The following is a 24,575-nucleotide window of genomic DNA, read 5'->3' as shown; positions in this document are numbered from 1 at the left end:
CGCATACGACTCAACATGTCGACGCCGAGAAACCCGCAAAGTAATGGTCAAGCCGAATCGACGAACAAGACCATCATCGACGGTCTGAAGAAACGACTCGACTTAAAGAAAGGATGCTGGGCAGACGAACTAGATGGTGTCCTGTGGTCCCATAGAACCACTCCTCGCGGAGCGACGAAAACTACGCCCTTCTCAATGGCCTACGGCATCGAGGCGATGGCTCCCGCAGAAGTGAACGTGACGAGCCTACGCCGGTCGCGAATGCCACAGAACGCTGAAATCAACCGCGACATGCTCCTAGATGCACTCGACGATATCGAGGAAAAGCGCGACCAAGCGCTACTCCGCATCCAGAATTACCAGCATCAAATCGAGAGCTATTACAACAAAAAGGTCAAGTCGCGCCCTCTCGAAATGGGCAACCTCGTCTTAAGAAAGGTCTTCGAAAACACTAAGGAGTGGAAGGCCGGCAAGCTCGGAGCCAACTGGGAGGGACCATACAAGATAGTCGAAGTCATCAAGCCAGGAGTATACCGCCTCGAGACTTCGACAGGCGAAGCAGTACCGAGAGCCTGGAACTCCAAACATCTCCGCCTTTTCCACCCTTAGCCTGGAAACACAAACCCGAGTGAATGCGCCACAAAGGCCACTTTCACTCGCAATCTACTAATCGAGTAAAAGCGCCATAAAGGCCGCTTTTACCCAAAAAAAAAAAAAAAAAAAAAAAAAAAAAAAAAAAAAAAAAAAAATCGAGTGAATGCGCCACAAAGGCCACTTTCACTCGCAATCTAAGAACTACGAATGGCTTGATTCCCGCAAAGGGATACGTAGGCAGCCCAAAGAAAAAGGGTCCAGCCGAAATAAAAAAAATATATAAAAAACCTCCCCGAGGAATCGATCTCCGAAGCAGACGATCACTTAAGCGATGCCTACTCGAGCACGCCCCGGCTCCTCGAACAAACGTATCGGCACTCGCATCCCACGATTGAATACGTCCTGATCAGACATGTATTCACGGGATCGACCGCGTTGCGACCTAAACCAACACGGCCGAGACAATGACTCCGATTCATCCTATAATTAACTAAGTAAGGTCTGGCCAACCAAACGCTTGAAAATTACATTGGGATCGACTCGGAACCGTCAAAGTCGAAAACTCTTAATTAACAATTTAAACTCAAAATGGCAAACGGTCGCGACTCAAAGAGGTCAATCGAGACAAAGTCATAACAAGTTTAAAATTATAATGATTCGACATCTCGAACAACATTTACACCGAACAAGCAGAGTCACTTCAAATCTTGAGAAGTCACGATTTTGATAGACAAATCTAAAGTAAATCAGTCCAAATCACCAAAAGAGTTCGAGATAGCGAGAAAACAGCAAAACAAAAGCCTCGAGGGCAAAGGTTCAAAAAAAAAACTACAACAATGAGTCATATAAGACTCAAAAGAAAACAACATACAAGAGACGCTAATCCTCTCGGTCGCTCTCACGATCGTTGAGGGCAGAAAGCTCCGAAGCCCTGACACTCGACTCGCGAGCAACCTCCTCATTACCTCGACGAGACCCTTCAGCCGAAGTATCCGAGAGCACGAGGACAGGACCACCGTCTTCAGCAGCATTGGTCCCCCGATTAGGCGTCTCCCCCTCAAACGCAGCCGAAGAACCCTCTACAAAAGGCGTCGGCTCGTCGCGGCGCCCGTCGATTGGATCAGAGGGCGGAGTAACAAGATTTGCTGCGGTCTCTGGGTCGATCAGACCGACATTGGACCCGTAGGGATCAAGACTCGCCAAAATACGAGCATCCACAAACTGGGAATCCAATATAAGAGGAGAAAGCGTGAGATCCACCTCGGGTATCTCACCAACCTCGAGCTCCTCGGCCTCCTGCTCGTATTTTTTCTCTTGCTCCGCGAAAAGATCGATCGTGGCTTGCAGGATGTCGCTCCCAGCCCTCTTCAAGGCTTCGAGGCATTTTCTGGTCCCAAAAGCTTGGCTATGAAGCAACCGAGCCTTGTCGTAAAGGCTTCGACGTTCCTCTCGGGAGCGAATCCTGGCGAAGCGACGGTTAGCCTTTGCAGACATCTCGGCCTCAACCCTTCCTCGTTCCTTTGTCACTTCCAAGATCCTGGAATCTCTAAGGCGCTTCATCTCTCTTTCATGAGATGCAGCGAGCGAAGCTTTCTCGCCCTCGAGCTCAGCGTTCTTCTGCTCGAGTTCATGGATAATCCCGCGAGATGCCACCAAGTCGGCCTTGAGTTCGTCCCTTCGAGCCATCGCACGAGTGACCATCCCGTTGAGCCTCTCGACGTTAGCCTTTGATGTACTCAGCTGACGAGCAGAAGCTTCCTCCTTCTCCGCGTGTTCCTTCTTGGCCAGCTCAAGTTCAGTCGAGACTCCTTTCAGGGCAGTGTCGTACTTATCAATCACGACGTTCATCGCGCCGTCTCCCTAGACGAACAAGAAGATAAAAATCATAAGAGAAAGAGAAAGAGACAACAAGTAATGCAACAAGAAGGGGAAGAGGTCGAAGTGTTTACCAGCAGCTTTGCCCTCGCAGCCTCCTCGTATTCATCCCCGAAGATGAGGTCCCTCACGGCAGGAAGGGATTTTGCCCTCCCTCTAAGCTGACGAAGAAGCTCCCCGCACTTCTCGGGAACGTACGCCAGAGGGGCCGGCCCCTCGTAGTGGAAAGAGACCTTATCCGGAAAGTTAATCCCGGGAGCCCTCCTCAAGATAGCAGAGCCGCGAGGAGACGTGCCGGTCTGAACGGCCCCCGCCCCAGTGATAGCCGGAGTCTCCTCGCTAGGAAGCGTCAGAACAGGAGATCGCACGTCATCGTCGATCTCGTCGTTGTGCCTTCTCACCAAAAGCGGCGACTCACCACTATCTTCGTCGGAACCGTCCGGGATGGCGGCGTTAAGGGAAGCCTCAGATCCATCTGCTTCCCTCGCATCATCTCGCTCTCTCGAGACTTCGGCCTCAGAAACCTCCTCTTCAGGCCGAGTTTCTTCGTCTTCCTCCTCAGTACCAGTCGGCTCCTCGGGGCCCTCCGATTGAGCCTCAACAGACCTCTTGGTCTTCTTCCTCTTCTTCTTCTTCTTCTGAAGATCACCGGAAGGGGGGACGCCGCTCGCCTCCTCGGCGTTCTCCTCGGCTTCCGAGACACCCCTCTTCCTCTTCCTACTTTTCTTCGCAGTCGCAGCACCGGAAGGAGGAACCTCGCTAGCGCGAGGGACAGCCGTCGAGGGCCCGCCCCCGCTAGTCAGTCCTAGTTGAACGGCAAGCATCGCGCTCAAGTCTGGAAGAGTTCCCATTCTCTTTGCCTCGTTGACTTGTTTCTGGATATCTCTCGGAAAAATTTCCAGCCTCTTCGCGCGAATAGGAAGAACTGTTGGAAGATCTGACCTCCACCCTCCTGAAAACACAAGGCAGAGAGGTTAGCACGCGACAAGCAAGCCATACGGCCAAAAAAAAATATATACAAGAAACGGCGAGAGAACGCACTTCGAGCAATCCGATCTTTAAGCTCGTAGGTCTTCTCGACGGTGATCTCAGACCAACGGTAGATTCTAAGCAAAGCGACGGCTTGAACGCTCTTCAAGAAATCTTCGGGATAGACGGGGGACGTAGGATGGCCAACTGCGAACAAAAGAAAAGGAGAATCTCATTAGGAACAACAAAGTCAGACGTAGTTCGCGACAAGGTACTCTACCACAGGATCGATTCCAAAGAACCCGATAGTCCTCCTGAGGAGGCTCCTCGAAAGCCGAGACGTCGGATTTAAGAAAGAAGTAAGAGCGCTGCCAATTCTGCGTCTTGTTCGGATGACCGGCGCATACATTACAGTTTGGTCGCATTTTCACCGAGTAGGTTCCGTCCTTCATATCGGTTATCGAGGTCATCTCCTCGAAAGATCTGACGCTCATCGGCATATCGATCTGCTCCGCTAAAATCGATAAGGTGACGGCCAGTCGCAACGAGCCGTTCAACAGTTGGCTAATCGCGATGTCTCGCCGCCTAGCGTACGCAGTGATCAGTCGCGGGATCGGGAACCAACAGCGAGTGTCCTCCTGGAAGTAAGACTCGTATACCGTCTGATATCCGATCGGAGGAGACCAAGGTCTCTGCTCTTTCGTGGGGATAAGGAAAGTTACGCCCGTAGCGCCCTTGGATCGAAGAACCTTCTTCACGCTCCTCGGGGTAGATTTAGTCTCTTCTACACCCTCCCAGTCTTGACCAGCCACGAAGGCAGGGCGAAGCAAGTTGGGTAGAAGCCTCGGAAGCTCCTCGAAAATCCCGTCAGGATAGAAGGTCGTTGGGACTAACTCAGCTTCGGGATCGTCATTCTCAGGAGGATCGCCCTCCATAGGGCGAGCTCTCAAAGTAACCGAGTCGACAGGCGTCGCCCCGCTCTGCCCGTCTCTCGCGCAATCCGTCGCGTCGCTAACAGCGACGTTCTCATTCCCTTCCCTCGCAAGCCTCGTAGCATCTGCGACCAGAAGCCTTTGGGAACGAGATAAATTGGCGGTGTCCATCATCGCCGCATGGTGGGCAGATTCCAGATCCCCGAGACGACCTCCGTCGGGATTCCTTGCCGGCGTCGATGTCGCCGCGACCGATTTCCCTTTTTGTTGCCTCGATAATCTCGGAACCGATGACATAGTGGAGATCGCGTCGAATGAAGGTTACAACACTTAGAGAGATAAAGGAAGGAGAGAGAAAGTACCTTTGATCGCGGAGGAAACTTGAAGAAATGAAAGGGGATCCACGTATTTATAAGGAGAAGAGAGGGAGGAGTTCGAGGCATCATCATTAGGTCTATTCGGGCCTAAATGGGCCTCGAAATTCCCCCTAAATATCCAGCGGACCCTCGCGGCGTTTCAACTCCCCGAGACACTCGTGAAGGGAAAAAGAGGAAAGGTTCGAGGTGTCATTATTAAACCTAAATGGGCCTAAACGGGCCTCGAATTTCCCCCAAAAAACCCCATCGACTCCCGCGACTTTCCGGCTTCTTATCTTAATTAACCAAACGGTTATCCTAAGATCGATTAAACCGGTGAATTAGCCGGGATTTGCCGATCAAAATCTGAGAGCCTGAGACTCAACGACCCCGAGAGAAGGCACTACCGCAGCCTTCCCGCGACTCGTCAACCCATCGTTTCAAACTCCCGACAGGACTACTATTCTTTCGAACCTTCGAGTTCCAGAATCCATCATGAGCTTGTCGACTCTCCGCTCACCGATGGACTGGGGGGACTTACTGTAGAGGATGGATTTAATCATCCCGCAAGGCCCAAAGAATAGAAGGCCTGGCCCAGACCAAGGAAAGCGATGGCTCGAATAATCGGCTTAATTCGGTTGGTTACTCGGCTTGTCTCTACAGTATCTCGAGTCGAGCGACGCCGACCAAGAGGCATCCGGCTCAGCGACCGCTCGGATGGATGCGGGCCTCTCGGCCCAATAAGGAAGGCCCACGAAGACGACTTAAGCTAGGTCAAGAACGACACATCAGAGGACTATATAAGGGGAAGGAACAGAAACGAGAAGGGGATCCGAAATCATCTGACTAACACTTGGCGGCTAGATTAGGGTTTTCACCTTTGCTTCATCTTGCCGTTATTTGTACTTTTCCGGTAGCTCTTCGAGTTGCCGGCTTCTCTTCTGTCGCATTCTCTTTACATCTCTTGTAACCGATTGAACGTCTCCTCCGACCATAATAAAACGTCTTTGTTAAACCCACATCCTTTTATTACCGTTTTCCGATCAAACAAAAATCTCCTTCATAACCAAGTTCCTTGCAACGCTTTGGTACTTTTCTTTGTCAAGACTCTCGTCTGAAAGACAACGTGTAAGGACTTTAAATGCTGACGTTGGGATTGAGCCCTCCTCATGGTCTTCTCCTAAAGCTGAAGGGTTCACCTGAGCCACAACAGCATCAGGACGGAGTTAACGTATAAGACACTCGGCGTCGGTAGCAGATCTCTGAGATAAGTTGTGAACAGAGAGTAAGTAGATGGTGGAATCATGCTCAGGGACTTTGATTGCAAACACAAAGTTCTTTGTACTCTCAGGCACGTCAAGTCTCTGAACAAGCTTCTTTGATTCTCTCAGGTCACTACCAACCGTTGAAAAGGGCAATAGATTTCGCAGACTATCCATTGCAAAAACCCTTTTGTCTTCTTCTTCTCTCGAACTCAGGCGACGTATCCTCCAATCTAGAAACCTTTAGAGGTTGAGTAAAGAAACAACACTTAGATGAAGAGACCAAAGAGTTTAAAGAAAAAAATGGAAGAGACCAAAAGATTTAAAAAAAAAAAGGAATGGAAGAGACCAAAGAGTTCTTGCCCGAACGGCTATTATACTATTTTAAGAAGTGGTCTGTGTCTTATTCGATAAAGGAGTACAACAAAACAAAAGGTTGAACTTGGAGAAGAAGCATAACTTGAAGAAGACGCAAAACTAGATAGCAAATAAATCAACATAAGTTCATGGTCCAACATAAGTTTGACCAGAATAAAAAAAAATGGTTTATGGGTCTTAACATCACATAAATAGTACATAACAATGTGCATTTTTTTATGATTCACACAACTATCTTATGTTTTATGGCATCGGTAATACTATGTGGAATAATATACTTCTCAATTGGTGGTAATAGAATATGTGTTTCCAAAAAAAAAATATACTTCCCAATTAATTATAAGCTTTCGTCACCCGCATGACATGTCATCCTGACTAAAGCTTCATAACTTCATTGCCACTCATTCTCAAACCTTATTGGTCTGTCACAGTCACCACCAAGTGTCAGTGTAAGAAAGTACATAAATAAATAAAAAATTATCTTTTTTATTAATTTTCTAAACAACCAGCTCTCAATGTCTTATATTGCTTTGACACCAATTTTTCAATTTCTAGTGACAAAATAAAACAAATGTGGACAAATATGTGTCATAATCAAAAATTTAACAGGATGTTTGTTAATCAAATGACAGAGGTTACTGAAACATATTTACTCTTTAGTATAGTGTCTTGGATGATTCTTTTAAATGAACATAAAAGCTATGTACGTATAATTATGATTTTGTATAAAGTCACTGAATCAGAAGTCTTAAGTCCATCTCCATCAACTTTTCTCACTATCTCCTCCTTCACATTCCGTCGACGGTAAACCCTGTGGCCATGAATGAATCAACTTGCATCAACCAAGAAAAACTCAAGTTTGAGCTCTTCGAGCAGCAGCAGAAGCTGTCCCTGAAGACCTCAAGAGCGGTTGAAGAGCTTTCACTACAATGCTCATGTTTGGCCTAAACTCTGATTCGTACTGCACACACAACGCTGCAACCGCCGCAAGCTGTTGTTTACCATCAAAACACCCACACACATGTTAGCTTCAAGTAGTGTGTTCACTGTACTTATATAAATTGAATTAGTAACCTTTGCAACTGCTTTAGGAGGATACTCTCCTTTGAGTTTTGGATCAACACATTGCTTCACTTTGTCTTCACTCAGCCTTGGAGTTGCCTGAATATAATATAATTGACATAAAAAGTTGTATATAGCCAAGAATGGATTTAAGTAATTTAAAGTTAACTTACCCAAGTGACAAGACTTTGCTGACCACGTGGCATTGTATGATCAACCGGTTTTCTCCCGGTTAGTAGCTCCAAAAGCACAACTCCAAAACTGTAAACATCACTCTTCTGTGTCAACTGTCCTGTCATTGCATATCTATAAACACCAAAAATGTATATAATCAATATCTTTTAAGTTTTTTTTTTTCTTTTTGAAAAAGGGCATAATAATACTCTGGTGCGTGATAACCAAATGTCCCCAAGACTCTAGTGGAATGAAGACGAGCAGCCATGTCAGGAGCTTGGTTAGATAGATTGAAATCAGCAACCTTGGCTTTGAAGTCTTCGAAAAGAAGCACGTTGCTAGAACGAATGTCTCTGTGTATAACAGGAGGCTGAACTTTCTCGTGTAAGTACTCTAATCCTTTAGCTGCATCAACCGCAACTCTGACTCGTTGCATCCACTCAAGTGTTGGACCTGGTTGTGCTCCTTGTACTCCCTTTCTTCCGTGTAAGACGTCGTGTAAGGATCCCATTGTGGCGAACTCATAGGCAAGTACACGAAGGTTTCCTTCGACACAATAACCAAGAAGCTGAACAAAGTTGTCGTTCTTTAGCCTAGAAACCTTTGAGACCTGAGTCAAGAACTCGACGTTTGTCTCTGGTTCTGATGAGTTATCGAGCTTTTTCACAGCCACGGCTTTGCCATCATTGAAGTTTGCGTAGTACACTCTTCCATAGGATCCTTCTCCGATCAAAGCCTTTGATCCAAAACTCTCAGTTTTTTCTTTGAGCTCAGATAATGACATTGCAGGGACTTCAATAGTAGTAGGCTCCTTCAAGACGGAAGGAGGCTTCATAGGAGCTGGTGGTTTCTTATTGTTACGTCCTACGCAAGCAAATAATATTAATAGGAGAGGGGTTCCGTGGAAAGCAAGAAAGAACATCAAACGGAGGAAAGAACAAAAAAAAGCTACTTTAACTTGTGCAACAAGAAATGATTAAAGGGGGGCTAAGAATATCTAAATGAATAGGTTTCATCAATCACAAAAGTAGTTGAAGAAAAAGCTACTTAACAATATTAATAGGAGATTGAGTTCTTAGACAGCAATCAATAAGTATAATATGGACAAAAACTACTTAACTTGTGCAGCAAGAAATGATTAAAGGAGGGCTAAGAATATCTAATTGAATAGGTTTCATCAATCATACTTGTCGTTGAAGAAAGAGAGATGATGATATACCGTAGTCTTGGTAGCGTGTAGGAGGGGTTTTGGATCGGTTATGTTCAGATGAAGGGTGTTTAGATTCTTGTACATGACATGAACAACACAACCACCTACGCATCTTACCTTTCTTGCCTATGTCAAGATTGTCTACAGATCTCGGTTTATCCAACCGAACAAAGCGGCTGGTCGGTGAACGATCATTCACCTGCAAGTTACATCAACAACCACTCAGTGTGATTCTTTAAAATGTTACTATAAGGAAAAGAAAACAGCCATATATAATCAAACAACATTTGTCTCTATCAATCATCACCAATAACAAATAAAGAGACAAATTAGGTTTAGTTTATTATTTTTGATCACCGTTATGCAACAACAAAGCAACAGGCTAAACGTTAACACCATTAGATATCACGCAAGAGTAGGACATTTTTGATGAATCAAAGATAGTTTTGCTTATTTACCTTTTGGCCACGACGATGAAAATCACGATCCATGATGCAAAAATGCAAATAGAAACGACGAGCAGTAAGCCAGAGAGGATGAATCAAAATGAGAGGCTGCAGAAGAGGAGATAGAGAAATATAGGAACCTCAAATAATTAAGGAACAAAGAAAAGAAGAAGAGAGAAACAAAAAAGATAAAAAGGAATAGAGAAAAGAGGGAAAGAAACAAAACATCTAAGAAAACGTTAAAGGGAAGCGACAGATAGAGGCACATACACATGTTCAAGAATAGAACCAACATCCCAAATATGGAGGAATATTATATTTGTAATAAAATAAATAAGAAACTTTGAAGCAAAGTCTCTCTCTCTTTATTTATTCTTCTGATTTAGGCAGAGACAGACAGGGAGGAAATGATTTTCAAGACAGAACAACAGATGGCTAAGACACCGACAAAACACGCATCAAAATGTGAGTCTGGGACGTAACAACAACATGAACACACAACACGGGTTGTGGCAAGGCAAGTACTTGGGACAGAGCGGGAAGTAAGATGATGATGATGATACTTGGTTCTGGAAGAGAGGAGTGATGGCCGGCATGGAAGGTTCTTGAACCTGTGGAGGATGGTTAGGAATCTTCTTCCAGTGGTGAGCATGTAACAGAAAGACAAGAATGACACTTAGGACATCACTTTGGTAAGTGTTGGTGTGATGGATTTATGTTTTTGGTCTAGACTTATGCAGTTTTAGGTTTCAGGATTAGAGAAGACAAATTCTTTTGGAGTTATAAGTTATGAAGTCAAAGACTCCCTCTCTGTTCTGGAATGGAATCTTCAACTGTGTTTTTGTCTCACATTACTAGTCACCAAGATCAATTTCTCTGTCTTATAAATTTCTACTAATAAACATTAGCATATCAACATAAAACAGTAGATAATGTTAGGTACATCAGGAAAGATTAAGATGCTTCAGTGGTCATCAAGAGTCGTTTACTACGTTACGAGCACACAAAAAAAAAAGAGAAAAGACAAGATGCTTTGTTGATGCAGCATCAACGTTGAAGAACACTGTCTCTTGAAGTAAACTTGTCTCCATGTAATGTGATTTTCCAGCAGTCGAGTTGGATGATGAAGACTGAAGGCTTCTTTGGTACAACTGAATCACATTGATTACAAAATACTAAGCTAAAGAGATTATGACAAATTTTCGCAAATAATGTGGTGAAAAGCTAATCAAGTTACCTCGAAGTTTATCCTCTCTAGTGATTATTCCAAATGTTTGAGATGTCTCGCGGATCATTATGCCTTGTACACCAGTGAATGATTCAATCTTGCATTCAGCAACTGTCCCAAGTAAAACAGATTGCTCTAATTAGAAGAAACAGCTTACAAACGTTATAGAGAAGTTGATTTCTGAAAGTGGGAGCTAAAAGAACATATGATTACCAAACATGAAGGCACCATGAAGATCTGCTGATAGAAGAGTTGAGGTTAACTGAGCCTTCCTGCATAAAAAAAACAAAGATAGATTGTACCTAAAGCACAATGCCTAAAACAGTATGTAGGTAATCAGAATGGTCACAAACCTACATTACACCTAACGCACAATGCCTAAAACAGTATGTAGGTAATCAGATAAGAAGCTAACCCGGTCACCTTGATGAGTTTCATCATGTAACTTTCCCACATACCATGAATTGGCTTATACAAATCAAACCTGCACTCCAAAACACAAGTAAACATATAGACATTTTAGTTCTGCTCAAAACTTCAATTTCTATGAAAGCAATAAACTCACTTTTGGAGATGTTGAGGCAAGTTCAAAGCGCCAGATTTCTTGAGACGCTTCATAGACATACGGGTTTTAGAACGTTTCGAGTTCATCAGTGATGGTTTTTTAAAACCGGAGGAGGAGGATGAAGAGGAACGTGACTGTACGAAATTATCAAGGAGGATGTAGTTGTTCTCCTCCACCTTCTTCTCGTTTTTACCTTGCAAGTACTTTTGAGCAGAGTCACCGCTTCGGAGGAGAGTATGCAAAACCTTGTCAGCTATATTTTTCTTTCCACTAGACAACTAAAAATAACAAAAACACACAAACTGAGCAACCAATATCTCAAGATCATACAGAAGAAGACAGTGGTTTGTGATCTCTACCTTAACATTGGTTGCCAGCAACTTCTCATCAACGGGATGAGAGAGTTTTGTATACGCAGCAAAACCATCATCCTGGGGATCTACAAAGCCAAACTTTCAATCAATATCACAGTCTATTATAAAAGTGAATCGATCAAAAACCAAACCTTTTGTTATAGCTTTCTTTGTAGGAGGAGTAGGAAGTGAAAGAGGTTTATGTGGTTCTTTAGAAGAGACATTGGCGTCATCAGAAGCTCTCTTCTTGTCTTTCTCATTCTTTTGCTGTTGTTGTTGCTGTTGACGAAGCTGGTCTTTTTGAAGCCGTTGGTGGATGGCATCCATTGAACGTTTTCTCGGATCATGAACAACCGTCTCTGTAGCCATTGCAAGCCAGATGAAAACACTAACCTAGCTTCTGTCAATAAACAAGAAAAGAAATTAGATTAATAATTGTCATTCCTTTTCAAAGCCTAAAGACAAGAACAGCATACGGAAAGCACAAATCTTTCTACAAAGTTCATCACTTTGAGCTTGTGATGTTATTAAGGAAGCTCAGTTTTTTTTTTTTTTTGTGTGGGTATGTAATTACTAATCTAGAAAGCTCAATTAACTATCAACATTAGAAAGAGAAGAAACTCAATGCAGAATCTGATCCAACACAAGTTCAGGTCTTAACCAAAAGACTAGCAAAACTAATGACTAACAAAAAAAAAACACGAAACTGAAACAAAACTTACTTATGGACGGAGAAAGTGAGACCGTCGATTCACGGCGAGCTACTGAGGTGAGGTTAAATCGGTCGGAAGAAAAGAGAGAGAAACGAAGACAAAGTTTTGTTTTGTTTTTTTATGATGTCGGCCGATGAACAAGAGATCTCTCTATTGAAGAAAGAAAGGAGATGATCACGTGAACCCTAATAAACTCACGTGACATGCTTTAACTCTCTTTTTGACGCGCGGACAAAACAAAAAAGAATAGCTCTATTTTTTTTACCTTACCCAAACCGGGAAATTGGTTGTGGTTTAAAAGATAAATTCGGATAAACCGAAATCTAATTGGAAAAAGAATACTGTCAATAAACATGTAATAAAAAAACAGAGAAAATATTTTATTTGTCCCGTGCATGGATTACAATATTCAATACGTGAAAAGCAAAAAAAAATGTAATAAGAATTTTATATGCAAATAACAAAAAGGGCAGACCCGAGGGAGGTTTGCCACTATCTCACCGGTACAAGTTTCACAACAAAGCCCTCTCGAATTACGTTCATACTAAAGAAAAAGGAGAAAAAGAATGATGAGTGAAGATCAAGCAAAAGAACATTGTAGAACAATCCGAGTAACCTGGAGTACTTCCGTGAAGCGGCTGGCCAATCCAACTAATATCTCATGTAAGGAAATAAGAGTGTTCCGTTCCTGATCTTACAAGTGGAGTCTAGTGCGGTTATGTTTGGCTTTTTTGGTCTTACCGGTACCCACCACCATATTGTTGTTGTTGAGGATTGTAACCGCCTTGACCCATCATCGGATTATAGTTGTTGTTGTTGCCTGGCATGTTCTGACCATGGGCCATCCCTGGGTTTTGTGGTTGCATCGGATAGCCTTGCCCATATCCTCCTCCCATGTTCATGTTCATGCCTGGTCCCATTCCCATACCCATACCCATACCCATGGGTTGTTGGTTTTGGTTCTGGTTCATACCTCCATATCCACCAACGCCCATTCCTCCGCCGCCCATTGGCATGCCAGCGCCTACCATTGGATTCGGCGGAGGTCTCATAGCAGTTGCACCCGCGCGCCCTAAACCAGTGCCTGATCCCATTGCTTTACCCATGTTGATAGTCGATGTTGCTGCTGGTGCGTTCGTCGGTTTCTCTAGCCGCTTCTCCCTCCTGTTGATTGCCTCGAAGTCAACTCCTATGTCTGCCAATGGATTTGTTTTAGCTGCACATAAAAGGAAAAGGAAGATGTTAGAAAGTTTGCGTTTGCTCAAAACTGGAGGAATTTTGTTGTGGCGGAGGTCTATCTTACGTCCAGATATGTTGAAGTTAACAAGCCCTCTGCTCAACGTGTCTGCCCAGACTGATGACTTTGGCTCAAACTTTTTCTGAGGCTGAGGAACAATCTCAATCGCTCCTGTTAAAGGTGTGAGATCTGGCTGAGATGAAGATGACGACAAGGAGTTTGTTCGCCCAGGTTGTGAATACATGTCTCCCATGAAATTGTTGTTCCCTTGCATAGTAACAGGTCCGGATTGAGTTCTTTGTGGACCATGGGAAGGCGGCATTCCATGACCTTGGTGTGCCACGAACTGACCAGCTGGTCCATTGGGATTAGAGTAAGGAGTCTGTGAGATCGATGAAGTGGCAGCAACTGGTCGCGGAAGGAAGCTTTCGCTTGTAGGGTGTGAAGTTACTGCTCCAGGATTGTAACTGGCTGAGCCAGGCTGGTGCATGAAGCCTCCACTGTGATACGGAGTGGCTCCAGTCATATTTTGTGAATGAGGAGGAACCATGTTATATGGTTGTACAGCGTGTCCAAATGGAGTTTGTCCAGGCATGTTTGGAGCTGTCGTTACAGGCTGAGGATGATATCCCTCGTACATGTTGTTTCCACTGGGAGGAAACTGAGATGTTGGTACTGAGGCACCCGACTGTTGTGGGAGTGAAGCTGGAGGACCAGATGGTGGGAGAATGCCGGCAAGAATATCAATATCACTTGTAAATTGCTCTTGAGGAAAACCTGGTGAGTTTGATGGAGATTGCACATTCTGAGCAGCAGTTTCGGGATTGGCAACAGCAGAAAATGAATCCTCAAAGCCAAAGTTATGAGCAGCAGTATTCGTATGTGAAGCCTCCGAAGTGAAGGCTGGTGGTGTTGGCTGGAAAGGAGCGCCAAAGCTTTGCTGCGGGTTTGAGTCGGTGTCCGTAGAAGTGAAGGCTTTGAAAGGAGACTCACCAAATGGGTCATCGAAGGGCTGTACAATGGGAGAAGATTTTAGTCAACAATGTTACCAAGAAAAAAGAGGCATCTCCGAGTACAACTGCTTAAGCTTGTGTCAATACCTGAGATGATGGCTGAGATGTAGAAAACGATGGAGCATTTGATTGTTCGTTGGTTTCAACAGATGCAGAATCAGCAGGTACAATGGCCAATGCATTTGATGAAAATACGTCTGCAAGGGAGTCGAGTAAGTCCATCTCGACACTGTTTGAGGTGGGAGGAGCAGCTGTAGAAGCCACTGTCGGAGGAGCTGAAACACCGTCTGCAGATGCATATGCTGGAGGGGCAGCTGGAAAAGAAAAGAAACACAGCGTTCACCCTTAGAACAAGTAGAGAGGCTAATGTACATAACAAACCAAACTAACAATATAAAATTAATCTCTATCGAGCAGAGGAGTTTGAAAGGCAAAGAAGCTAAGGAAATTCAAAAGATCTAACAAACTAGAAATTGAAGAACCGCAAACGTCGAGAACTCTGTACCTGTAAACCCACCGCGTGGATCAAATTCATCAAATGCCTCAAATTTCTGCGGAGAAGATTCAGTAACAAAACCAGCAGAGTTATTGTCTGTGTTGCTTCCAGCAGGAGGAGAAGCAGCCCCTGGGGCAGCAACTTGTGGGGGCGGAGGAGAAGCAGTAGCTTGTGGGGCAGGAGGAGAAGCAGCTTGTGGTGCAAGAGGAGAAGCAGCTCCTGGAGCAGCAACTTGTGGGGTTTCTCCACCATCCCTGGAATAAGAAGATTCATCAGAACAAATAAAACCAAGGTAGCTCTGAATCTACATGGCAGAGAACTGGCACCTTTCACTATATACAGGGCTCCGTGATTCACTGACAGCTTCTTCATAACTAGGTGGAGCACCAATATTTTGCTCTGAAAACTTTCTCTGGAGCGACCCTCTATCATATATAGAATCCCGAAGGAATGTGATATGAGTTGACATAAATACAGAGAACTTGATACAATAAGAAAAAGACTCAAACTTCAGCACAAAATACATAAGAAATTACCTCCCATCCTGAGAATTGTCATCAGCTCGAGCATTACTAGCCCTACACGATAAAGAGGAATGTCTTATGTATATATGGAACTAGACTAAAAAGATGCTGGAAACATGCTTTTTGACATCAAGGACTGCTAAGTTACTAAATTGTGTTGATTGAATCTCAAAATAGTTCCCTACGTCTAAAGGCAAGCTTAAACTTCACTTTTTTATCAACATACCGTGATGAAGAATGGCCATCATCCTCAAACGTCCGTTCCCTATCTGAACTCCTACCCCGTGATCCATGTGGGAAGTTATCAACACTTCTGCTCCTTCCCCTGTAATCATCTTCCCTATTACCATCTCTCCCATACCGGTCTTCAGAGTCTCTGGAATGACGATCTCCATCACGACTGTTTCTATCATCATCCCTATACCCATATTCTCTTTCTCTCCCATAACTACTTCGCTCGTCATCCCGGGATCCGTAATCGTATCTGTCCCCATATCCTCCTGAAGGCTTATACATCCCACCTGGCGCTGAACTGCGATACCTGTTGTAAAAATAATGTCAGGTTGATAAGTTCGGCTCATAAAACATATTTTATTGAACCCAAAGACATGTAATTTTCAATCTCTATGAACTAAAAACATTCAAAGTGAGAAATTAATAAGACTTTTAAATGCCACAAATTGATAGACTACTAGGAGACATAATAACAGTTGTAAGGCCACTAGCAACCAGAAAACAAACAAGTGCCCCGCAAGACCAACACAGAGAGGAAGCTCCAGCAATTCGAAAAAGATAAAAAAAATACAAGATACTTACTTATCTCTGTTAGCAGCAGCCTTCTCTCTGACCTCAGCGATTCTTTCTTTGTCATTAACCAACGCCACCAGGCTCTGTGATTTCTTCCTAACATTGCTTCCTTGGTCTCTACCACCGGAATCAATATACTGAAAATTGGACAGTGTCTACCAAATGGAAAATGGATGTCAGATAGTCAACTACTGAGATATAGCACAAAAAGATTTCAATGCTAAATACTGAGATATACCGAGATTTGATATGCACGCTCTCTAATCTCGTCTATAACACGTTCTGAACCATGGCCTACCATGTACTCCAAAACTGTCAAAGCCTGAAGTGGACAGAAGAGGTAAACCAACAAGGAAATCGTCTCATTCACTGCTACAACAATATAAACAGGAAACTAGGCAACAAGGCATTTATAATCTTTACCTTATAGACGTGCCGCCAGTTCTTTCCAGTGTCGCTAAGTCGTTTCCATATGACCCCCATGATCAGCTGGTATTCATGGCTGCAAGAGAAGTAACATTTCTGTTAATCCTGTGTAATATCATAACTACAGAAAAATAGAACACATGGAAGGTGGTTTTAGTTACTAGTTTCTTGAAGCTTGCGCAAGATCAGCAAGAAGTGATCCATGAGGACCCCACGGCTCATTGCTAGTAGCATCTAGAACCTGAAGAGGAGAAAAGAACGGGTGAGAAACCAACATGAAACTATATCGTACATCTCGCTTTAAATTCTATAACCACATTATCCAGATTAAGAGTGCTACCAAGATAAGCTTTTCTATTTTAAAATTTTCAACTTGCACGAAAAACTGATCAACTCAACCAATAAAAAGATAAAAAAAACAGCAGTTAAACCTCAGTTTCAGCAAAATTTCAATAAAAGCAAAATCAGAGAAGCTATATCCTTCATACCTTCTGTTCTATTCCAGGCACCTTAAGCACTTTCTTGTTGACCTCTCTCTTGCTAAAAAAAAAAGAAACAGAACATAGATTAATGAAAAGTTAATGAATAAAACCACACCAAGGATTGGCCTTGGGGATATCAATTCAATTCCAGGCATTAGTATTCTTACAGGTCTCTGACAGTTTGACCGAAGACTTTCTTCATCTCCAGGAACAAACAATAATGCGTTAAACACCCTCTACCAAAAGTCCGTTGCAAAACTTGAATTGATCAACTGTTTCCAACAATACGTAGCAAAAACATAAAACAAAAGTTCATTTCACAATGAATATACAAAATGATGAATCCAGCCGTAAGAGATAACTACGAATCAATGACCAAAAAAATGATCGATTGCTTAGATTCAAACCTAAACACTAATCAAAGGAAACGAAAAAAAAAAAACGCCACCTGGCAATCAAATGATTAGAACAACAAATTCAAAATCAGAATCGATCAGTATTGACATTCGGAAATGCACAGGATCTTCAGCAAATTCGAAAAAAAGGAAAACACAGATCTAACGAAATCGATAAACAGCTGGATCGTACGTACGTAGAGAAATGTAATCTTAGACGAGGATCGGATCGCGGATCTGCGAGGCACGGAGAAGAGGAAGACGAAGACGAAGAAGAAGAATCAACGCGTCGTGGCCCCTCTCTCTCTCTCTCTCTATTGCTTTCTGAAGGTGGAGATGGTATCTTCTCTTCCTCCTCCTTCCTGCGTTTTTTAGCTTCTTTTTTTTTTTTTAGCACTTTTGATTCTCTCTGAATTTTCGGCCAGAAGGGAGGAAAATTCAATAGATATATAAATAAATAAATTTAGAAGAAATTTTTTTAAAAAAAAGTAAATACTGATTTGGAAAAGTAAAATAATACTAGTAAGATGTTTTAAATTTTTTTCTTGTTCCACAAAGATAGATTTTCTATATTGTTAAGGTACTTTTTTATACTTTTGAGAAACATTAATTGAGAATATTTGAATTGATTAAATTTCATTGGTGGATAGTTATTGAAAAATGTATAATAAAATAAAAAGTAAACTAAATTATAAACATTTATTAAATTCTTAATAAACGTGAATATTCTAAAAAATTTTATTTTCAGGAACAGGAACAGAGGGAGTAAAAAAGACAACACGGAGAATATCAAGGGCTATAATCACATTCACAGCTGTTTCTTCTTCATTTCCGTAGTTGTTTAATTTGGGATTAACACAATTATTACTTTGGTCTGAGCACGTTTTTATAAGTGAAATTTCATGTATAAAAATAAAGTGTTTTTTCTTTCTCGAGTCTTCATTACATTTCGTTAGTCTCATACATATGTTGAAAAAAATCAAACGTTACGCTTATCTAGTTTTTTTTTTTTTTTGTAAGAAACAGTGGTGACATTTTTGTCTAAGATCAAGCTATTTCATTTAAACCATGTCCATATATTTCATTACTGTTGGTACCAAGAACAAAATTAATATAACTTCATTTAAATTTATAGATGATGATTGCCAAAGTAGGAATGGATAAGATATTTGAGATATGTTATTGGATTTAAGCTCTGAATTGAAAAATAGAATATCCTAAATTTCTTAATTTGAATAACTAGATTTTAGATATTATAATATCTAATGCGAATTTATATATGCTTATATATATTAAATATCACAAAAAAATTATAAATTTTATTATTTTAGTTAATTTCCTCATTTTCGTTATTTCCAACTATTTTGAGAAAGTTTGGACTGGATCCAAATTTTGATATTGTAAAAATTATAGGATATTTGATTAGTGTGTAAATATAATCGTGTTCCAACGCCAAAAAATGACGGTGACGAAAAAAAACACGACCGCAAATACGTTTAGTCAATGGGCCTCAAATAAGCTATTGCTATCCCAAAGCCCAAATTACAGTCACTAATATTTGATATCAACTCATTTCAAAATTTTGTATTAGTTTTATTGAAATGAACTTTTGAAATTTTCGTCAGACTTAAATTGTCAATCCGGTGTTTGTTGCTCAATTGTCAATATAGACAAAAACAGGTAGAAATTAGTTGAACGAAAGTGATTCTCTTACTAACTATATAACAAAATTAATTAATAAGCCAATAAAATTGTAAAGATGTTACTTCCACTTTCCAGCGTTTGAAGCAATGATAACTTTCTGCCCAGCTCAGAAGAATGTCTTTTAACTTTTGTCTTCCGAACTATGTTTCAAAAATAGAAAAATATCATTAAATCAAGCAAGCTTAAGAAAGAAGAAACTGAACATTTTTTATTTGCTAACCACTCTCTCATTACATTAATGAAAATCATATATGTATAGAAAATGTATGCACAACAAATAAATTACAAAACCCGACTTAACAACAAAAACGGAACAAATAAGTGTATGATACGATCTAAAGGGGTCTTGGAAACAATTTGACTTGATGAAGACACGAAGATGATGCACAAGTGGAAGATGAGCGAAATTGAAGAAGAGGAAGTGATGTGGATTATTGTTAGAGATGTCTTGTTCCTGGTTTCCATGCAACGATCCTTATTTGGTTCACTTCTTCTCATCTTTGACTTTGACCCTTCCTTTATTTGATTTTGTAATAGAAAACCTGTGAAGAAGAAACAGAGATTTTAGAACAAAGTAGTTATATTGAAATGGATATGGAGCATACTTAGAATATTGGAGCCTTGGGACTTACTTGAATAATGGGGAAATTTGGTCGAAATTGACGAGCCTAGTAATGGGTAGGAGGCGGGGGAGAAGCGTAGATGTAGACGGGAGGTGGGGGAGATTTTACTGGTGGTGGTGGAGAGTTGTAGTAATATGGTGGTGGTGGAGATTTCACAGGAGGAGGTGGTGAATGGTAGTAATATGGTGGAGGAGGAGATTTCACTGGAGGGGGAGGTGAATGGTAGTAATATGGTGGTGGTGGAGATTTCACCGGTGGAGGAGGTGAATGGTAGTAATATGGTGGAGGAGGAGATTTGACTGGAGGGGGAGGTGAATGGTAGTAATATGGTGGTGGTGGAGATTTCACCGGAGGAGGAGGTGAGTGGTAATAATATGGTGGTGGTGGAGATTTCACCGGAGGAGGTGGTGAGTGGTAATAATATGGAGGTGGAGGAGATTTGACGGGTGGGGGTGGTGAGTGGTAATAATATGGTGGTGGTGGGGATTTCACCGGAGGAGGAGGTGAGTGGTAGTAATAAGGAGGTGGAGGCGACTTCACTGGAGGAGGTGGAGAGTGGTAATAGTACGGTGGCGGAGGAGATTTTACTGGTGGAGGAGGTGAGTGATAGTAGTATGGTGGAGGAGGAGATTTCACCGGAGGAGGTGGTGAATGGTAATAGTACGGTGGTGGTGGAGATTTCACCGGAGGAGGTGGGGAGTGGTAATAGTATGGTGGTGGTGGAGATTTCACTGGTGGAGGTGGTGAGTGATAGTAGTACGGTGGAGGAGGAGATTTGACTGGAGGAGGTGGTGAGTGGTAATAGTATGGTGGTGGTGGGGATTTCACTGGAGGAGGTGGTGAGTGGTAATAGTATGGTGGTGGTGGGGACTTCACAGGTGGTGGTGGAGAGTGGTAATAGTATGGTGGTGGTGGGGATTTTACCGGAGGAGGTGGTGAGTGGTAATAGTATGGTGGTGGAGGTGATTTCACCGGAGGGGGTGGGGAGTGATAGTAATAAGGTGGCGGGGGAGACTTCACCGGAGGAGGTGGAGAGTGATAGTAATATGGTGGTGGAGGAGACTTCACTGGAGGAGGTGGCGAATGGTAATAATATGGTGGTGGAGGAGACTTCACCGGAGGAGGTGGTGAATGATAGTAGTATGGTGGTGGTGGAGATTTAACCGGTGGTGGTGGTGAGTGGTAGTAATAAGGAGGTGGAGGGGATTTTACTGGTGGTGGTGGAGAATGGTAGTAGTATGGTGTCGGAGTGTGAGTTTGAGGTGGTGGTGGTGGTGACTTGTAGACGTAGGTCGGAGTGGGTGGTGGTGGAGACTTGTAGACATAAGTCGGAGTTGGGGGCGGTGGAGACTTGTAGACATAAGTTGGTGTAGGTGGAGGAGGCGACTTGTAGACGTAAGTTGGAGTTGGCGGCGGTGGTGATTTGTATACGTACGTTGGAGTTGGTGGTGGAGGAGACTTGTATACGTATGTTGGGGTAGGAGGAGGAGGCGATTTGTAGACATATGTTGGGGTTGGAGGAGGCGGCGACTTGTAGACGTAAGTCGGAGTTGGTGGTGGTGGAGATTTGTAGACATAGGTTGGAGCCGGTGGTGGTGGTGACTTGTAGTAGTAAACCGGAGATGGTGGTGGTGGCGATTTGTAGTAGTAAGGAGGATGGTAAGGAGCTGGTTTGTGGCATTCTCCGTAAGGTTTCTTAGGTGCATAAGCAAAGGACTTGGCATAGAGCACAACCTCGTACTTTGTCTTTGATTTCACATGAAGCTTTGCACCTTTGTTACCCATATGGTAGCTTGTAGGAATGTTACACGGTGAGCCTTTAGGCGGCGCGTGAAGCTTGGCCGTGCAAACTTCGCCACCGTATTTACGGTAGTTGTATCCCTTAACGGTGATTGCATATTTACCGTTGATTTTGGTCTTTCCGTATGCCTTGACTATCTTGTCACCGGCCTTACAAGTCACTTCTACAACAGCACCTATATGACAAAAAAAATCAAATTATTTAAATTTAAAATATCAGTTTATGTCCTTTTAGTTGGGTATCTACTAAATTGATTTTGCTTGTTCGATCTCATTGGATTGTATAAGTCAATAACAGATTCTTGTCTTTTTCTTGACTTTATCGTTTGCGTTTCTCCACTAATAAATAATATAGACTACATGCAATTTAAGTATGCAACTACCACTTTACAATACATATATGCTAGTTTTTTTAATCCTTTAAGCCTGTAATTCATCCTATAATCATCAAGATAACAATTCTGTCTGAATAATTAATAAACCTGTTAAGATTAAGACATTAATTATTGAACACGTGGAAAACTTAAGTACCTTTGAGATGCTTCTTATCGTGGGACTTTTTGGGGTAAGTCCAGTCATAACATCTGTAACAATACACTTTACCTACAACTTTGAAGACAAGTGGATGTGGGTGTGGGTGTGGGTGTGGGTGTGGGTGAGGGTGAGGGTACGACACAGGAGGTGGTGGTGATGAGTAGTAGTATGGTGGCGAGTACGACTTTGGTGGTGGTGGAGGAGATGAGTAGTGGTATGGTGGAGGGTAAGATTTTGGTGGTGGTGGGGATGAGTAATAGTAAGGTGGAGGTGGTGATTTCACTGGAGGAGGAGGAGAGTGATAATAATATGGTGGAGGTGGTGATTTTACCGGAGGAGGAGGAGAATGGTAATAATATGGTGGAGGTGGTGACTTTACCGGTGGTGGTGGAGAGTGGTAATAATATGGTGGTGGTGGGGATTTGACCGGTGGTGGTGGAGAGTGATAGTAGTATGGTGGTGGTGGAGATTTAACCGGAGGAGGAGGAGAGTGGTAGTAATACGGTGGTGGTGGAGATTTCACCGGAGGAGGGGGAGAGTGGTAGTAGTATGGTGGTGGAGGAGACTTGACCGGAGGAGGTGGAGAGTGATAGTAGTACGGTGGTGGAGGAGACTTGACCGGAGGAGGTGGAGAGTGATAGTAGTACGGTGGTGGTGGAGACTTGACCGGAGGAGGTGGAGAGTGGTAGTAGTATGGTGGAGGTGGAGACTTCACCGGAGGAGGTGGAGAGTGGTAGTAGTATGGAGGTGGTGGAGATTTAACCGGTGGTGGTGGAGAATGGTAGTAATATGGTGGTGGTGGAGATTTAACCGGTGGTGGTGGAGAATGATAATAGTAAGGAGGAGGAGGCGATTTCACCGGTGGTGGTGGTGAGTGATAGTAGTACGGTGGTGGTGGAGACTTAATCGGAGGTGGAGGAGAGTGATATACATAAGGAGGGGGAGGAGATTTCACGGGTGGTGGTGGAGAGTGGTAATAATAAGGTGGTGGAGGAGACTTCACTGGAGGAGGAGGAGAGTGGTATACATAAGGAGGGGGAGGGGATTTCACCGGCGGCGGCGGTGAATGATAGTAATACGGTGGTGAAGGAGACTTAACCGGAGGGGGAGGAGATTTGTATTCATAAGGAGGTGGAGGAGATTTAACCGGAGGCGGTGGAGATTTATATTCATAGGGTGGTGGAGGAGAACTATAATAGTAAGGTTCGGTAGCTATTGCCGAGCCAACGAGTAATGCCAACATGGCAACTACCCATTGACCTCTGGCCTGACTCCATGCCGGAGTCGCCATTGTTTCACCGGATAAATTTCACTGGATGCTAAGGCTTTGTTCTCCAAATTATTAATGAAAGAAAATGTTGGAGAACTGTTTAACGTTTGAAGAATATGAAGAAGAAGAAGTGATTGATTGTGTTTCTGCATGGAGAAGATTGTTTTATAGTGAAAAAGTAGTCATTAGGTGGGCTTTGTTCACGAGGCGATTCAATATCTTACGTCTCTTTTCTCCCTATAGTTTTCTTATTTTAATTTCGCTATTAGCTGGCAATTATTGGTTTTGTTAGATGTATAATTTTTTTTCAAATGATCAGGAAATTTCCACTGTCTTTATAACTAATCTCCAACCTCTCGATTGAAATAAGCCAAACTAATTCTAATAGATAATAGTAAATATTGGTAAGACATTGTTTAAATAAATGCTACTATTGGATGCGTGTTAAGCTATGTTAATCACAATGACATCTACACCAATATTCGATAATATATTTCATTTTCTATGGACATTTTGGACAATGTTAAAATTAAGTAAATTTTACAGAATGAAAAGAAAACTATAAAGTACGTAAAATATGATTACACGACAAACAGATTGAACTTGTTGGTCCGCGGAATTTATGGGAAGAGGACCACAAGTTTTCTGATCATGAGCATATTACAGTGCTAGAGCGTTCCTAACTTTTTCAAAGTCATACAAATGGAAGTTACAGAAAATACTGTTACGTGTTACACTTACACATATACAGTAAAAAAAACTTACTGCTAACACACCATGTTAACTAGTAACGCTACTAGGCTAGTTAAAACCTTTACAAGCAAAACATGTATAGACAAGGATGGTTATAAGCAAGTAAAGTCAAATGTCCTAAAATGGCTGACACAAGAACCCTTCAACATCAATAGGAAGACAGCTGTTTTTGAAGATGAAACCGAGTTATGATACCAAGTTCAATTAAACTAAACTACAATAGATAACAAACTAACAACAAAGACTTTGATTTGTGATATAAAAGAAATGTGATGCGAGGTTGCGTGTTGTGACCATCGGTGTTAAGCACCGCGTCGACTCGCTTCACAAATCACACTTCTCGATCGTGCTATATGATTAAAAAAATAACAATTTACTGCGTCGTCTAATCCGT

General features: G+C 42.6%; 5 protein-coding genes across 6 annotated transcripts; all 5 read right to left on the bottom strand.

The window, feature by feature from the left end:
* Window positions 1-1,350: 1,350 nt before the first annotated feature.
* On the bottom strand, window positions 1,351-3,368 carry LOC125585035 (meiosis-specific protein ASY2-like). Its single transcript, XM_048753350.1, has 2 exons — window positions 2,544-3,368; window positions 1,351-2,454 (listed from the first exon to the last, which is right to left on the bottom strand). The coding sequence occupies exons 1-2, from the start codon at window positions 3,318-3,320 to the stop codon at window positions 1,474-1,476; spliced, it is 1,758 nt and encodes a 585-aa protein (XP_048609307.1). The 5' UTR covers window positions 3,321-3,368; the 3' UTR covers window positions 1,351-1,473.
* Window positions 3,369-6,315: 2,947 nt separating this feature from the next.
* Window positions 6,316-9,917, bottom strand: LOC106394711 (PTI1-like tyrosine-protein kinase 3). The gene is made up of 6 exons (XM_048753351.1): window positions 9,271-9,917; window positions 8,822-9,011; window positions 7,812-8,466; window positions 7,602-7,734; window positions 7,441-7,527; window positions 6,316-7,357 (listed from the first exon to the last, which is right to left on the bottom strand). Exons 1-6 carry the CDS (start codon window positions 9,301-9,303, stop codon window positions 7,220-7,222), a joined length of 1,236 nt encoding a protein of 411 aa, XP_048609308.1. The 5' UTR covers window positions 9,304-9,917; the 3' UTR covers window positions 6,316-7,219.
* A 196-nt stretch (window positions 9,918-10,113) lies between these two features.
* LOC106391291 (ribonuclease MRP protein subunit POP4-like) lies at window positions 10,114-12,296 on the bottom strand. Of its 2 annotated transcripts, none has more exons than XM_013831907.3 (8): window positions 12,127-12,296; window positions 11,557-11,801; window positions 11,411-11,490; window positions 11,052-11,329; window positions 10,902-10,970; window positions 10,700-10,758; window positions 10,496-10,597; window positions 10,114-10,409 (listed from the first exon to the last, which is right to left on the bottom strand). In XM_013831907.3, the coding sequence occupies exons 2-8, from the start codon at window positions 11,771-11,773 to the stop codon at window positions 10,306-10,308; spliced, it is 909 nt and encodes a 302-aa protein (XP_013687361.1). In that variant the 5' UTR covers window positions 11,774-11,801; window positions 12,127-12,296; the 3' UTR covers window positions 10,114-10,305. The 2 variants fall into 2 exon arrangements, with proteins under 2 accessions (XP_013687361.1, XP_013687360.1); XM_013831906.3 differs by having other exon boundaries at window positions 11,557-11,804; window positions 12,127-12,291.
* A 160-nt stretch (window positions 12,297-12,456) lies between these two features.
* On the bottom strand, window positions 12,457-17,932 carry LOC106396175 (clathrin interactor EPSIN 2-like). The gene is made up of 14 exons (XM_013836499.3): window positions 17,695-17,932; window positions 17,270-17,374; window positions 17,109-17,160; window positions 16,782-16,861; window positions 16,618-16,696; window positions 16,433-16,516; window positions 16,204-16,349; window positions 15,614-15,928; window positions 15,400-15,441; window positions 15,190-15,288; window positions 14,873-15,117; window positions 14,455-14,681; window positions 13,421-14,366; window positions 12,457-13,333 (listed from the first exon to the last, which is right to left on the bottom strand). Exons 2-14 carry the CDS (start codon window positions 17,302-17,304, stop codon window positions 12,855-12,857), a joined length of 2,829 nt encoding a protein of 942 aa, XP_013691953.1. The 5' UTR covers window positions 17,305-17,374; window positions 17,695-17,932; the 3' UTR covers window positions 12,457-12,854.
* A 1,456-nt stretch (window positions 17,933-19,388) lies between these two features.
* On the bottom strand, window positions 19,389-23,593 carry LOC106396050 (extensin-2-like). The gene is made up of 3 exons (XM_013836343.3): window positions 22,156-23,593; window positions 19,834-21,800; window positions 19,389-19,743 (listed from the first exon to the last, which is right to left on the bottom strand). The coding sequence occupies exons 1-2, from the start codon at window positions 23,447-23,449 to the stop codon at window positions 19,870-19,872; spliced, it is 3,225 nt and encodes a 1,074-aa protein (XP_013691797.2). The 5' UTR covers window positions 23,450-23,593; the 3' UTR covers window positions 19,389-19,743; window positions 19,834-19,869.
* Between the last annotated feature and the right edge of the window lie 982 nt (window positions 23,594-24,575).

The sequence above is a fragment of the Brassica napus genome, chromosome C4 (assembly GCF_020379485.1).
Source record: "Brassica napus cultivar Da-Ae chromosome C4, Da-Ae, whole genome shotgun sequence".
Lineage (NCBI taxonomy): Eukaryota > Viridiplantae > Streptophyta > Magnoliopsida > Brassicales > Brassicaceae > Brassica > Brassica napus.
This window is presented reverse-complemented; position numbering and strand designations above follow the sequence as displayed.